Source organism: Typopeltis vanoorti, chromosome 15, assembly GCF_054136105.1.
Source record: "Typopeltis vanoorti isolate ZY-2024b chromosome 15, IOZ_Tvanoo_1.0, whole genome shotgun sequence".
Lineage (NCBI taxonomy): Eukaryota > Metazoa > Arthropoda > Arachnida > Uropygi > Thelyphonidae > Typopeltis > Typopeltis vanoorti.
In genome coordinates, this window is record NC_143563.1 from 29,216,342 (window position 1) to 29,231,419 (window position 15,078).

At 36.7% G+C, this 15,078-nt stretch overlaps 1 protein-coding gene across 1 annotated transcript in view; it reads right to left on the reverse strand.

Moving 5' to 3' along the window:
• Positions 1–13,928, reverse strand: part of LOC150098552 (cell adhesion molecule Dscam1-like) — a 329,931-nt gene extending 316,003 nt beyond the window's left edge. Inside the window, 2 exon segments of the mRNA XM_090405263.1 lie at positions 13,148–13,459; positions 13,922–13,928. Of these exon segments, the coding sequence (XP_090261389.1) occupies positions 13,148–13,459; positions 13,922–13,928 (319 nt within the window).
• Positions 13,929–15,078: the final 1,150 nt, after the last annotated feature.

Here is a 15,078-nt window from a genome sequence, read left to right on the forward strand (position 1 = left end):
TTACCATCTGAAATACTGCTTTGATAACCTCCATCTCTTCTGCTTGGAATTGACGGGAAGTATCACGTGAGATTTGCGGATAAGTGCTCCATACGACTCCACCGCACCAAATCGATGCAGGGAAAAAGAGCTGCTTCGTTGTGTTGGAACTTCTTACCATGTTATTATGGAATAGAAGCTCTTTGAGTAATTCAAGAAGTGAGGGTACTTTCGCTGAATGTTGTAAATCGAGCCTTTTCCACGTTTGAAAGACATTTCTGTAAAAAGGTGGTCAAATGTATCTGCACATGCACTGTAGGACAATAGAGAGGAAGAAACTTTTGATGGGAGAAAATAAGATGTAGTCTGTGGCCTGTTTAGGTGGATTTTTGTGACGTTGAACTTGGATAGACAGAGAGAGAGAGAGAATAGCGCCCGACATGTAAAAATTACTTATTAATGTGATTATTAATATATCGTTATTATAAATGAAGCAAAAGGCATCATAATCATTCCCCTTATGAAGTAAACAGTTCTCCACCAGAAATTCATTACACACTATTTTACCTGCCACTTTTTTCTCTCTGTCAGTCCCATTGCTGTAATAAACGCGTAAAATTACCTTCGAAAGCTAAATTGATTTTCATCTTCCAAGTTTTACTTTCACGGATCATATTAATCGCATCCATCCCCTCCCCCATTTCATTTTATGAAAGCTTTTTACCGCTGGGTTTTTTCCAAAGAAATAACCGTTCGTTCATCGCATTTCTTAGAAATTTCTTCTTCTTCGCTTTTAAATGCAACCTCCTAAAGCATTGGAAGCTTTTTCCCTCTGGTGCTGTGCTGAGCTCATAATAAAAGATCTGTTTCTCTTCCTAATTAAATATCCGCCTATCCCCCTCCGGCAAAACAGAAACTGCACTTCCAAATATATACCGCCTCCAACGCTACCCTGATAACGTTAATCATTTCTGCAGTCGCCTTCCGACGTACAGCTGCACAAGAGGGTTGCTACGTACAACACCCCATTTACTGATAAGCCTCGGCAAGTCCTAGTCGCTGTTATTATGCTCGCCGTGTTTACATGCTGCATACAGTGTCAAGCACATAACGATAGCTTAGTTCGGACGATGACGTCATTAACATGCCTGGTCTCGAGGCTGTTTCTGCAGATGATCGGCTGTAATTACAACTTTAAACAAGAGATCTACTGAAGAGTCGCATTTTACATTTAAACAATGAAGAAAGAGCCTCATAGAAGCACGTTTAAATACCAAATTAACTTGACAGTAATAATGAACATACATAATAGCTTTTGTGCTACAAAAGTAACAACAAAATGTGCACTATTCCACCAAAAGTTAAAGGACGGTGTATTTTCCCCCAGATTTATATAAGCTATAGATTAGGCATTTTTGAAAACTTTACATTTATATTTTGAAACTTTACATTTTTAACTTTTAAATGGTACCTGCCAAAAGGTTTTTTATTATCGTATTTGGTTGGTAAAAAAGTGTTTCGACATTTTATGACCTGTGTCGCTCCCGCCAAAATTAGTTCCAAAAGTGACTACTGGGATCGCTGCATTACCCACCGCCTCTGTTGCCTGGACTTTGCGTCATCACTCTTCATGCAGTACACGCAAGTTACGCGCTTGTGGTGGTAGCGGAACATAACTAGTGAATTTTAGTGTAGATAAGTACTTTTCTGATGAATAAATAATTAAGATTGATTTTAGTGAAAGTTATAAAACCTTTGTTTAAAATGACTGAGGAACAGAAGAGCATAAAACGGAAATACGAACAAGAAATTTAAAATTACTGTAAAGGGTGAAAGGGCTTTGTGTCTTATCTGTCATACAACCATCAGCCACTTTAAAGCCAGTAATGTAAAGCGTCATCATGAATGTAATCGTAAAAAGTTTGCATCTGAATTTCCTCAGACGGTCCCTCCAGCCATAGGTCTGATTCGTCAGCTATGCCGGTCCCGATCCCGGATAAAAATAGGGAGGGGGGGAATGGTGAAACCTCCCCGTAAAAATCGGCTCACGGGCGTTGAATCATCATACGACATAAATAAACCTCCGGAGGTCATCGTCAACTCAATTTCGCGCACACAAGCACGGAGTTGTTCGATTCCACGCTGATCTGATGAGAGTGGCTGATTCACCTTCATTTGAAAAGTCCTGTAAAAGTATCGTCAAAAATCGATGAAATTCAAATCCGTCTAGGAAGCGGAATCTAGGATTTGTATCCGAACGTTAGATGTTGAATGGTCTTCGCAAATGAGCTACAGAGGCTCTGTGGATCGAAAAATACGTTCGCACTATTTGGTGACACCTAATGCATGCAAAACTGATCTTTTGTAAATTCTCAAATCTCTTTGCACTTAAAGGTTACTTTTAATATAAAGCGTACCTTTTAATTTACTACACATTTTAAAATGTACAAGATATTTCATTAATAACGAGGTAATTTATTAGTCGTTAAAATTTGAAAATACACCTACAATGAACTTAATCAGGGTTCATTAAGCATCAAAAATGTATAAATAGACAACAGAATTGACCAACGCAAAAGCCATTACCATAAAAATAGATAAATGATAACAAATAAACGTGAAATCTCGTGGCACGTATTAGCTCTCTTCAGTTTAACAACTTGGCAAGGTGACGTCTATGATGGTAAAATATTTAATTTGTAAAAGATCTTTTCTATACAAGATATAGTTGAAAGGTTCCAGTCAACTGCATGGTTAATATTATAAGTATGGATGGCTACTCGAGATCTGTCTTTTATTTTTGTTCGACATCTGCAACGTGTTCTTTCTTTCTCACCTCAAATCCACGCTTATCTATTAGCATGAATCTATTTAAGTTTGTTGTAACGGTTTTGCAGCGTTTAGTTGAGTCAACTCTGTTTATATATTTTTGATGTTTCTGGAGTCCTGATGAAACCACTAATTCTTTGTAGGGATGAGAAATTGGTGGGCATATTTTTCAAATTTTAGCGATCAATAAATTTTCTTGCTGCTAGTGAGCGTTCTTAAGTCGTAAAACGTTTTCTCTTTAAACGCAATAATATATTATAAGAGGTATTTTATAGTCTTGCGTTTGTTCACAGTTATTTGCCCAATACTTAAGGCTTTATAATTAATTGTTATATACTTTGAAATTTGCAATAAATTTATAGTTTTTACGTTTATTATCAATGCAAAAATAATAAACTGGAATCGAATAATATGTGTAGGTAGAGTTAAATTATTATCTTTTATAAATGAGAAAGAGGGGCAACGAAAAGTATGGGTGGCGAAAAAAAAAGTGAACTCTAGCTATGTACCTGTAGAAGTGAAAAAGAAACGTAAGATAAATAATGAATTATTATCAAATGAAAAAATTATTATCAATATGTTTTGTGTCAATTTAAAATTAAAAAGTAAACAAATAAAACAGAAACGCTGTTATCGAGAAACTCAATCTTCCTAAAGAAAGACTGGTCGTTTGCAAGTGACGCATAATGACGTAATGCGTGATGCAATAATGACGTAACACATTCCTGTATTAGGCTATCACACGTTAATTTATTATCTGTAATTGCCTTCTAATGTTTCTTGTGCATAACTTTGAAAGGCGTAATGGTAACATCCGGGTTCTTGGACATAAGCTTGCGAATGTATTCATCTAGCAGGGAGGACCTGGTAAAGTATTTCCAACTAATTTTTACAATAGTAACAACAATTCCATGCCGCTCTCGAGGAATTATCTGAAGCACGCGCGAGCGAAGATTCATTTGGTGTGCGAAGGGTGTTGATAGTTCTAGAAGACGTTAGAAGTTAAGCAAAAAGTAAAGAGACACAAGTTTATTCCGCGTCCGTAGAACAGACACGTGCGAGAATTGGTTTTACTCTTCGCTGAATTCGCGTAAATGAGAAAGAAACGGGGAGGACGCCGAAAAGAATTCTGGGATCGAACGCACACACTTTGTACATATTGGCGTTGAAGTTGGGCGTTATAAATCAGAGATTCACACAATGTGACGGACATAGTCGGGATAAAAGTACCTTCGCTGAAAAGGAAACGGATGTTATCGTTGCAGCGGGCGATGTTCTCTCCAGAATGATTTATCTCTCAGTGCACACGGCGGGCAGACGCGTGCTCACTCTATTGATGGCTCGTGCCAGATGTAATGCGGTCGAGAAAATTTTCTGTCTCGCTTCACTGATTCTCTTCCCCCCTCCCCTACTCGCCGGGTAATGGAACCCCGATTTCCACAATACTCCCTTTTTTTTCGTGTGCACAAGCGCACGAGGCTATTGTTGAATCATGGCGCTCCCTTATTTTTTTTCCTAATGGCGAAATTCCGAATTATTCCATGACAAACAAACGTAAACAAATGGACAGACGAGAGGCAATCCATTGTGTCTATCAATCTCTAAACCAAAGCTTTATAGTATTGCATGTTCCTTTGTTTATTGCTCTTTCTGATTTCTTTATTGGCTTCTTCTCGATGTTACACGCTGTTTTTTTCTGGCACTTATATGAAATATACAGACTTTTTTTAAAAAAAAAGTTTATTGCTGAAATATTAGTGACTGTTTCATCCACTAGATGGCAGTAATGTAACGAAAGACCGAGGTGTCCGCTAGCTTTGTTACGTAACACTGAGATGTTGAATTTAATCGAAAATAATTAGCAGATTCATCCGTGTGTGTGTGTGTGTGTGTGTGTGTGTGTGTGTGTGTGAAGGAAGTCTCCCGGGTTGTACTCAGAATCAGTGAGAACTCCCGACTGTTTCTGGCACCATCACTGTCAGGTAATTGCTCGTGAGTTACTGTAAATCATAAATCAAACACATCAAATGTAACTTTTAAACAGATGCGATTTTTTTTTCTTCACCGTTTTACTCACTTCATACATCGTTCGTTCTCAATAAGAAAGAAAAAAAAAATGGAACCCGAACTCCCATCACGACCTCCAGGACTGCATCTAAGACGGCGACTTAATGAAAATTTAATGAGGCTAATTACACACAAAAACACGCATTTGCAGCCGCCAACATATCATCGCCTATTTTCCAGTTCACAAATAGAGGGCGCTGGGGAATAAATTATCAGAATAAAAATATCCGATATGAATACTTTTAGCAGGAAAGAAACTAAAATAGAAGAGCATTAGCACAATCTTCAAAAAAAAAAAAAAAAGTATAAACAAAATTATAATATGACCTCGTTTACCTTAGCGCTACCTAGCGGTAAAACATTACATAGTAATGTTTTACCGCTAGGTAAAACACTATATACTGTAAGTACACGTATAATTAAGTACTGTACGGACACAATTAGTTCACATAGCGACAGTTAGTGTAAGTTGGAGACAACTAGAATGAAAACGACCTGATCCCAGTTCGAATCGGGTCGTTAAGGATAAACAGCTGCCCTCCCACAGACACTATACATTATCATTAAGACAGTTCACCAATAATCATGTTAAAGCTACAAAATCTGTGAGATACATTCTGAAAGACGAAAAAAATCTGGAAAACTGGTCTAGACCTTCGTAAAGGAACGGGAAGATCTTTTATGATGTAATTCAGATTTTCTGTGTAAATAAATATTTATTTCCCCTCTTTTAAATATTATCATCTCTCAAGTCTGATATTAATCCAAATTTGCACATATTAGTCTTCTGTATCAATAGTTACTTAACGCTGCGATTTGAACATCTTTTAATTTCTAATCTAAGCTTTGTATAATGATTTTGTTATCAAGTACTTGCAATGTATTACATATGGAGTATGTTTTCTTAGTGGGAGGTAGTTTTTTTATTTTATTTTTTAATTTGAAACTTGAAATTATTTGAAATACATACTAGGGACCGCAGTATGAGAGCCCAAGGACAAGAGATCGCAGATATGAGAGTCCTGAGAAAGATTAGAGGCGTGAACAGATGGCATCAATGGCAATATCATATTAAAAATGAGGATATTAGGAAAGAACTTGACATTGTCAGCATCCAGGAATGCGTTAGCAGAGCTAATCTCAGGTGATATGGTCACTTAAACAGAATGGGAGAGGAAAGATTAGCAAAACAATTTTTCTCTGCCAGTTTGGTAGGAAAAAGACCCAGAGGAAGACCAAGACATAGGTGGATTGATACGGTAAAAAGTGCTTTAGAAGACAGAAATGTAAGATCTGATAATGCTGGAGTCTTGATAGGTAACAGACTGATTTGGAGGAAAATTGTCGACAGGAAGTTAGTAATGATGTAAATTCTTAGAAAAAGTCTTAGGCCATAGTAAAGAGCAACAGGAACAAACCTTATGCAATGACATACGGCATGGCAAATCACGTGTAACCATCAATCAGCCAAACGATAATATGCATTTGCAGAATTCTATTCACCATTTCCAACAGAGATACGAATCTTTTCGTATGGTTTATTTTTGAACCATTCCGAGAAATCTAATTGTTAAACTGTTAAAGATACAGGAAGTTTATAAAGTAAACATTAAAAAAATCTCAACTTCAGAAAAAACATGATACTGTAGAAACGTAAAATCAGGGAAAATTTGAAACTGCTTTAAAAAATAAAAAAAAGTGGAAAAATTGGTAGGAAACGTAAAATTGGGAATCGTGATATTGATATTACACCGTAAATGGTTTTACGGATGCGAGATAATTATTGTGTTTGCAACAAAATATTGAAGCATTTCGTATTAGACTAGTAACTGCACCTTCCACGAACTGTTATTAACATTCATCATCGCTTATAAATCGATAGTTTTTTTATGTCCCCCCCCCCCCCATTGCATATTATTTATTAAAATTGTTTGTTTTTCTCGTATATTTATTTTAACATTCGATTATTTTTAAAATTTATTATTATATTTTTTTATCATTATTATTTTTCCAGTGTGCGATATAGACTTAACGTTTCTTTTGCCACGAGCACAAATTGATTTGGGTTGTGACGTAACAATATGAATGAAACTATTTTTCTCTTCAGATGTACAGTCACGTGATTGCATACTGAATAATTAATGCTTTTTTTTTCTTTTTTTTTTATAAATCCAGGATAGAAACATTAAACAGGAAAAAGACACGATTTAGGTGTAGTTGGAGAAAGAATCACGTCGTGTAACTCCTGTAAATTAGCCAAACAGAATTTATTTATGAATGTGCTTGCTCTGAGAGTCGCTGCAATCATTTTCATGTGCTTCTGATGTCGGGAGAATCGCTGATAAGAGAGTAAGTGCGAATGACAGTAAATGACTCTTCCGCTTGATACAAGAATAAAATATAGCCCGTGCAAAATGACGAATGCAATGTTCTCAGCAATATTATACGTTTCTGTTGATCTTGTACATTAGCGCGATAAACTTACATTATGTAACGAATGTTACATTATACAATGTAATCTAAGGATTCGTTGTAAACGACGAAGTGGTTGACGACGATCCAAATAGTTAAGGCTACGTGAGGGCAGTGTACTTACGACTGTTAACTGTTTCTATTTTCGACGATTAGGCTGCGTGGAATGAAAAATACCGAACACTGGCTCACTTTTAGATGGAAATGAAAAGAAATTCAGTGAACTGGCTCATGTTGGAATTTTATTGAACTCTGAAGTTTTTTGTTTGTAGCTGCTACTGTGCGACCACTGATGCGAGACCCCTCGACACTTCTACGCATGGTCATGGTCAGAAGAAGGCGAATCCATTCCGATTATAGGGTAATCAGTGCGTTTCGTGGGATTAGTGTTTATTATTATACGTCGTAAAATTAGCTTTTCTTTCATGAACATAATTGTAGTTTTTAAAATGGTAACTATTTTGCTTGTACAACAGTTGGAAAATATTACCTGCAAAGCACGTGATTTCGCATGTTGGTGATGAATTCGTACATCACCTTATTCCTTTCTCCCCTTCAAGATGAATTGACTCTTCTTGGCACATTGCCAGCCAAGGGTCTCGCATCTGTGGTCGGACAGTACTCAGTAAATTCGCTTTCTTTACCGCAGTAATCAACTTACACCGATTTATGACGAACATGTGCAGTACCCTCGGAAAAAAAATGAAATAAAAGTGATTTTTTATTTGTGTACAGTGCGAATCAAGATTTATGTAAAAACGAAAATCACAGAAGAGAAGTTTAGATCTCGGCTGACCCTAGAAACATTGTCGGAGTATACTTACAAAGGTTTGAACTATGAATTTGTCATAATTATTATTGAAAAGACAAACGAGTGAAATTAATCAAATTCAATTATATGGAGTTTGAAATTTCTAAATCTCCAGCCCGGATTGGATGCTATAGACTGCTTCGTCACTGTCTATTTTTAGATGATTAACACAACAGTAAATTGATAATAGAAACATCATTCAATGACGATTCAACCAATTTTGAATCTGGCCTGATTGTGAGTGATGACGAAAAATGGTTTCTATAAAGTTTGTTAAGAAACATATAAAGGAAAAGAATAAGCAGACTATGAAATGCACGTGGAATAAAAACATTCTTTATATCGGAGACCAAAGAAGAATGCGGAGTAACAAGCTGTAACAATGATCTGTGTTTGTATTCTGGAAATGTGTTATCGTTAACATGTTTTGCTTTAATTTTTCCGCAGCTCTTTAAGAAATGGCTTTATTTCCTTTTATATTTTGATTGACTCTCTTCACAAGTTGGGATTGCTTCATCTTATTCAATGCATTCTGAGTAAGAGTTTGTTGTTTTAGATGGTTGACGTTTCAGTATTTTTATGAAAACTGATTTCGATTATGAATTTAAATAAATATTCGCTGATTAATTTTTATGTTCTTTAAGTTCAATAAATTTTATTGACACGCAATAGAAGTGAATACGTTTTGCATCATTTATTTCTCCAAGCTTAAATCAGCACCATAATTGTGTTTTTAGTAGGTTGTTAGTGAATCGTATTTCTGTATTTTCATACAACTGCAGAAGAAAAACATTAAGAAAAGTACAAAAAAGAAAAAACTCTGCCTCTGGTTGTTTATCGATCCCTAAAACGTGTGTAAAACCTTCGAGATTTTTCAGAATGAGAATACTTTTGCGAATTTTAATCCGAATGTTTGCATAGCAACATCTACACGCGCTTTTGTAAATATTTATCCTTCCCGAGTAAGTTCTGCAACAAACGGCTCTCTCTCTCTCTCTCTCTCTCTGAATGTCCAAGCAATTCCAATTAATTTAATGAATTACTTCTAGCTACACATTCCGAATTTACAGAGAAAGAACGAACGCACAAAAGCACTCACTCCATTTACTTTGATGATTTTTTATGCACTCTGGTTTACCGTCGAGGCACAGGGAGTGAAATAAAGGCGACTCTAGTTTCCACCCGAAGACTTCTTTTGCAACCGAATATTGCAGTGATGAAAGAATTATAAACGAACTGCAAACTTGGATCGTGCACTCTCGGGGCCCCTGCCATAAATACACAAATAATTCCACTCCTAATGTAATCCAAAATCGCTTTGGCTGAAAACAGTCTTTCCAAACTTTTTTCAGTAATTTTGCATTTAAATAAATTCGAAATGTATTTCAATCGCAACTGCAAGAAATATGCTGATTTCTTCTCTCTCTCTCTCCCTCTCTCTCTCTCTCTCTCTCTCTCTCTCTCTCTCTCTCTCTCTCTCTCTCTCTCTTTCTCTCTCTCTCTCTCTCCATTCATAAGCTGGATGTGTCCGAATGAGGTTTATTAGGGCTTAACTCACAACAGCTACGAAGACTTTTTTTAACATATCAATATTCTTTCATTTGTTTTTCAAATTCCTAAATTAATATTAAAAGTTTTTCAACGTTATTTAAAATCGCACACTCTACAAACTTGATGCACAGGCTCTCGACTACGAGAAAAGATAGCTAAAAAGCTGTACAGGACCACGATGGTGCTCTGTAGTATGGGATAGGAAGTTAGCGTGGTGTAGTCCTGCGCAAAGTTCTCATAAGGTAGTCAAAGTTCATATTCGTAATCGGTGAGGCATAATGGATATCAGACCCGGTACACGTGGATTATCTAACCATCTGCAACCCTAGTACTTTATTCTGAAGCAGAGAGCTTGGAAAGCACATATACACAATGCCGAAATGTTCTGTAATGCTGTTGAGAGGGTCTGTCCTCACTTCTTTTTATCTATTCCTTCCATGAGAAAGGAAGGTGATACAGAATGCTTTGGTTTTTCTTGATTATTTTACTGTGCCTAAAGTCTCAAGAAGCAAAAAAGAGACATCTCAAGATGAATTGGATGCTTTTAAGGTTTATTATTATTATTATTATTATTATTATTATTATTATTATTATTATTATTATTATTATTGCCTGAGTTACCCAAAAAGCATTTATGGAATTATGGGTGTCGGGGATGGGGTTCTCATCCATAGCAGTCTCTTTATCGCCATCCATCTGGAAAAACGGAATGTGGAAATGAGGAAAACGTCTAATTCACAGCACATTCTGTCGCAATTAAACTGGAAGCGAGAGAGAATAATCACTCGATCTTCCATCAATTCTCTCTCTCTCTCTCTCTCTCTCTCTGGCTCGGCTCAAATGTAATATCATGAAAGTTGCCATTTATGAGCGAATCTTTACAATTCCATATACTGAAATAATGCTGGATTCAATATCCATTTGATTTATATAATTTTTACAATTTCATTCTATAAGCAACACTTTTATACTCGAAACAAAACTGCTGCATGTTTACTTAGTTGAATAGTCCCTAATATCTTCATTTGTGCTTATTATATGAAGGATAATGTATGACAATACTCGTACCTAAAAGTGGTATAACTGAACAAGATAATCCGGAGAGGGATTTCAGTGCAAATACTTTTTCCACAACTAATGTGATCAAGGCAGCATTATAAAACGTTAATCTAAGGAAAACACTCGAATGCAATATATTTAAATACGTTCGATAAAGTAATAAATAAATTTGAAATGATAATGCAAGTTATATTTGTGCTTATTATGTCAAGAATAATATGAATGACAATACCTAAAAGTGCCCTAACTGAACAACAAGATAATCCAGGAAAGGATTTCAACAGCTGAACACATTAGCGATTGTTTCAACAAGACATTATAAAAACTAAGGAAAACATCTGAATGAAATAATTTGTTTTAAATAAATTTGCGTAAACAAAAAAAAAATAATAATAATCAAATTCTCGTACCTACAAAAGCAAACAAATTAATCCGAACAAGCCGAATTTTTGTCATTTTTTTTTGTTTTGGTTAGGTTTTTGTTTCAGTTCACAATAATGTTGGTTTTCAGTTTACTATTTTTGGTTTTGATTTCAGTTCACTCTTTTGGTTGAGTTCTGCATGTTTCAATTGTCTCTACGTTAGAAATACAGAATAACCTTTAAATATTTCACGTAAGATTAAAATAAGAATAAAGTTAACTTGCGAGAGATTAAGACATCTCTCTTTAAGCCAAAGTGTCGTTGAATAATTTACTGACTTACAGGACAAGAAGGACATCTGTTTCTATCTATCATTCCTCCAGTATTACACTCGGCCCCACGCAAAACTGTGAGGTAACAAAATCGATGGTTGAAACCATGAAAAAGAATTCAAACAGGCTTTCAGCATCAGCGCACAAACCTCGAGCGAAGTACGTCTAGATTTGAGTCACGAATTATATATTTTATACACATTTCATGCTTCTTATAGTTGACAAAACAGTGTCCTCTACTTAGTTTGAAACTTCATTAACCAACATTCACCTTTCATAGCGACAATTCAGTCACATGAACTTTCATCTCGGCGTGTTCGTTTATGCGAACTGACGTACAAGCAGATTAGTGTTACACGCACCAACTCACCCAAGTTTCATTCCGATATTCTATCGCATCGTTCCAGAAAGAAAGAAGAAACAAATACATTTGGATGTGACGTCCAAAACTTCCTCGACATCTGTTCCCTTGACTGACGAAAACGGAACCAACCCGTCGTCGTTGTGACTTCCAGCCGTCATTTTAAAAGACCGTTCGCCCAATAATACGGAAGCGGAATACTGAACTGCGTGTCACAAATCGTTACGGAGATTTGGGGAGTTAATTAATTTTAAACGCAAGCAGTCGCTCAAGTTTTAACACAGATGGGGATTGCATTAAGGGAGGGGATGGGGGGGGGAAGAGGAAATCGTTTGCCATTAAAATATTCGCGCTAATTTTGACGAATTTGCGATTTCGGAGAATTTTGTCCGGCGGTACGAGAGCCTCTTGAAATTGCAGGTTTTTACGGAATGAGTTTCAAAATTAGATTTATGTTGGGCGATTGTTAGTAAGCAAAGAGAAGGAAAGAAAAATTTCAAAACTCTGTGGGATTGCGTTGGAGATTTGCTGTTAATATCTCTCATGAATATTTATCGGCTGCGACGCATTAGCTGGAGGAGGTTTAAGTGACACAGTCTCGCGAACTTAACGTTCTTCTCATTATATAGAATGGAGCGCCGAGGTTACCCCATAATCACCGCAAATGCAGGTAGGTTACTAGAAACAGGGGACTGCGTGGAGCCTCGTTGGAGAAATTATGAAACAGAAGATGTCTGAACAGAGTCTTGTGTTTACACAAGAGTAAAACAGTACTGTTTACAATACTACTGGATGACTTCGTTAATTTTAAGAGTTTGTTGCTATTCACGCAAAATAATTAAAATCCGAGTGTTTCTTGTAAGCCTAAATGTAAAAGAATGGAAACTGTGAATTAAATCACTTCTGTAATAGTTCGTTGTTCAAGTTTAGTTTGTTTTAATTGGTTAAGCACGCATTTAAGCCTCCTTCACGTCTGCAGTTTATTTGCTTACAACTTTGCTGCATTTAACATTAGCATTGTTGTCCAAGAGTCAATGACGTCATGAGAGGGACAGCGCCACCGTTGTCAGGCGTAAGAGATCAGAGTTTATTTCAAAGGACTGAACAGATCATGGTCCAAATGCAAGTCTAATAATGGCGTGAGGAGAATATAATACATTCTGCGTATTATAGGGACTGGTCCCTCAAACTTTACTCAAGATGAATTACATTTTTTACCCTAATACCAGCAGGTAGCCTTTACCAATAAAGCGATTTACAAATAAATAAAATAAGTCAGGAAATACTTAACTAAAAATAAATTTAAGAAATGGACGGACCATACCTCCTCTTGTGTGCACATTCCTGCTGGCGATACTCCCAATTGCACTTGAGGCCACACAGGTGTAGGTCATGGCGTGAACATCCTGTCGATATTGATCCGCGTGGAACGGCTGGAACACCAAGGATCCATCGAGTCTCACGTATCGCAGACCAGTGATGTCAGGCACGGCGTGACCATCCGCAGTCTCCCAGCTAATCGCTGGAGGCGGATTTCCGTACGCAGAACACGAAACGACAGTTCCCGTAGTGTTCATGAACTCGACCTTTGATGGCGGCTCCTGAAGAAAGACAGGAGCTCTTCGTTCGTGGATGCCTAAGTGGAGGAGAGACAGTGTCCATCAATACTCAGGAAGAAAGACTTAGTAACTATAAGAATTTTGTAAAAGTTTAAAGTGGAATGAGCTAAGCCTAAATATGGGAGATCATCAATACCTCATTTTAGCATTTCTATGAAACCAATTCACCTTTTCACAAAAAATAAAAAAAGTTATTAAGTCACTACATTTATTTGATTACATACTATAGAATCATTTTGTCTATATATAAAGGTGTGTAAGCATGCATATAGTAACGTAATTCTGGATTTGCAGATTTCGTGTTTGGAATCTTTAGTAACACCGTACTAAACAATTTAAGGCTTTGTGTAAATCAGCTAAACTTGTTTAATTGTTCGAATGATGGTAAACGATAGCAAATGGCATGAAAAAATATTGCAGAAAAAACGTTGAAGGGACTTCGATTTCAATAAAAGCACGTAATTGTTATCATAACAGACGTGCCATCATGGAGAAAGATTCCTTGAACGTCGGTTTGGCGAAGTGATGCCAACTTGATGTCTGACGAAACTCGACAGTTGCGTGATGGAGAAGGCACCTGAGTTTAAATCTTGATTGATAGAAAATAGTTTGTAGGCTTTTTATGAAGCACAGCAAATCATTCGATGACACAAAGAAGATGAGAAGAAAGGATAATTGAAATTAGGGTTTCCTTCCATAAAGCCTCCGTATGAGACTGGGCAAACTCACATTCATTTAATGGTTTGATCAGTTACAGAGGACTCAATCAAAGCCTTTCCGGTCTAGGTTCAAGTTTACTGTCGTTCTTTGGACTACTCTAAAGAATGATACGTTGGAACTTTGCAGTTCTCTCTCTCTCTCTCTCTCCTCCCCCCTTCCCTAGGCATTGCTTCCTCCTGCTGAAAAGACGATGGGAATCAGAGCTTTGTTTTCGTTATTCTACTGATTAATAAAGTTCGTTTATATCTGTACTGTTCTTTCAGGAAGAGAGAAAGAATTACTTTTAATAACAACAACAAGGACAGTGTACATATTAATCCGCCTCTTCAGTCATAAGGGGTACCTTAAAAACACCGGAACGCAACTTATGGATGATTTCCCTAAGCCATTTATGCTGCTGTGACACGAGAAACAGGTTTTGAGTTAAACAATACTAACCACCGTTTTCCTAATGATTCCGACAGATAATTTCCGTACCTCTTTATGTGTTTTATCTGTGAATCGAAATACCGTCTTTGATGAGTCTTGTTGACGTTTCTTTCACTGCAAAATTGTGTTGTATTGGGGAAGTCGTGTCAGCGATCATTAGCATATATCAGAACTGGGAGTGCACAAGAACAACACTGACGGTAAGGGATTTGGTAAACAGAATGCAAATCACAAAAACAAACAGAAATGTTTACGAGAGAAAAAAAAGAACTGAAGAAAGTAGAAATGCGGGACCGAAATGTAAGTGCACAGTAAACATTACAACCATCTAGTTTTGTTAACGTATCCCTCTCTCTCTCTCTCTCTCTCTCTCACATACACAGAGAGAGAGAGAGAGAGAGAGAGAGAGAGAGAGAGAGAGAAAGGGAAAGCATTTTACCACACTAGATGATGTGAAGTTTCATTTTTATCTCGTCTCATCCATAGA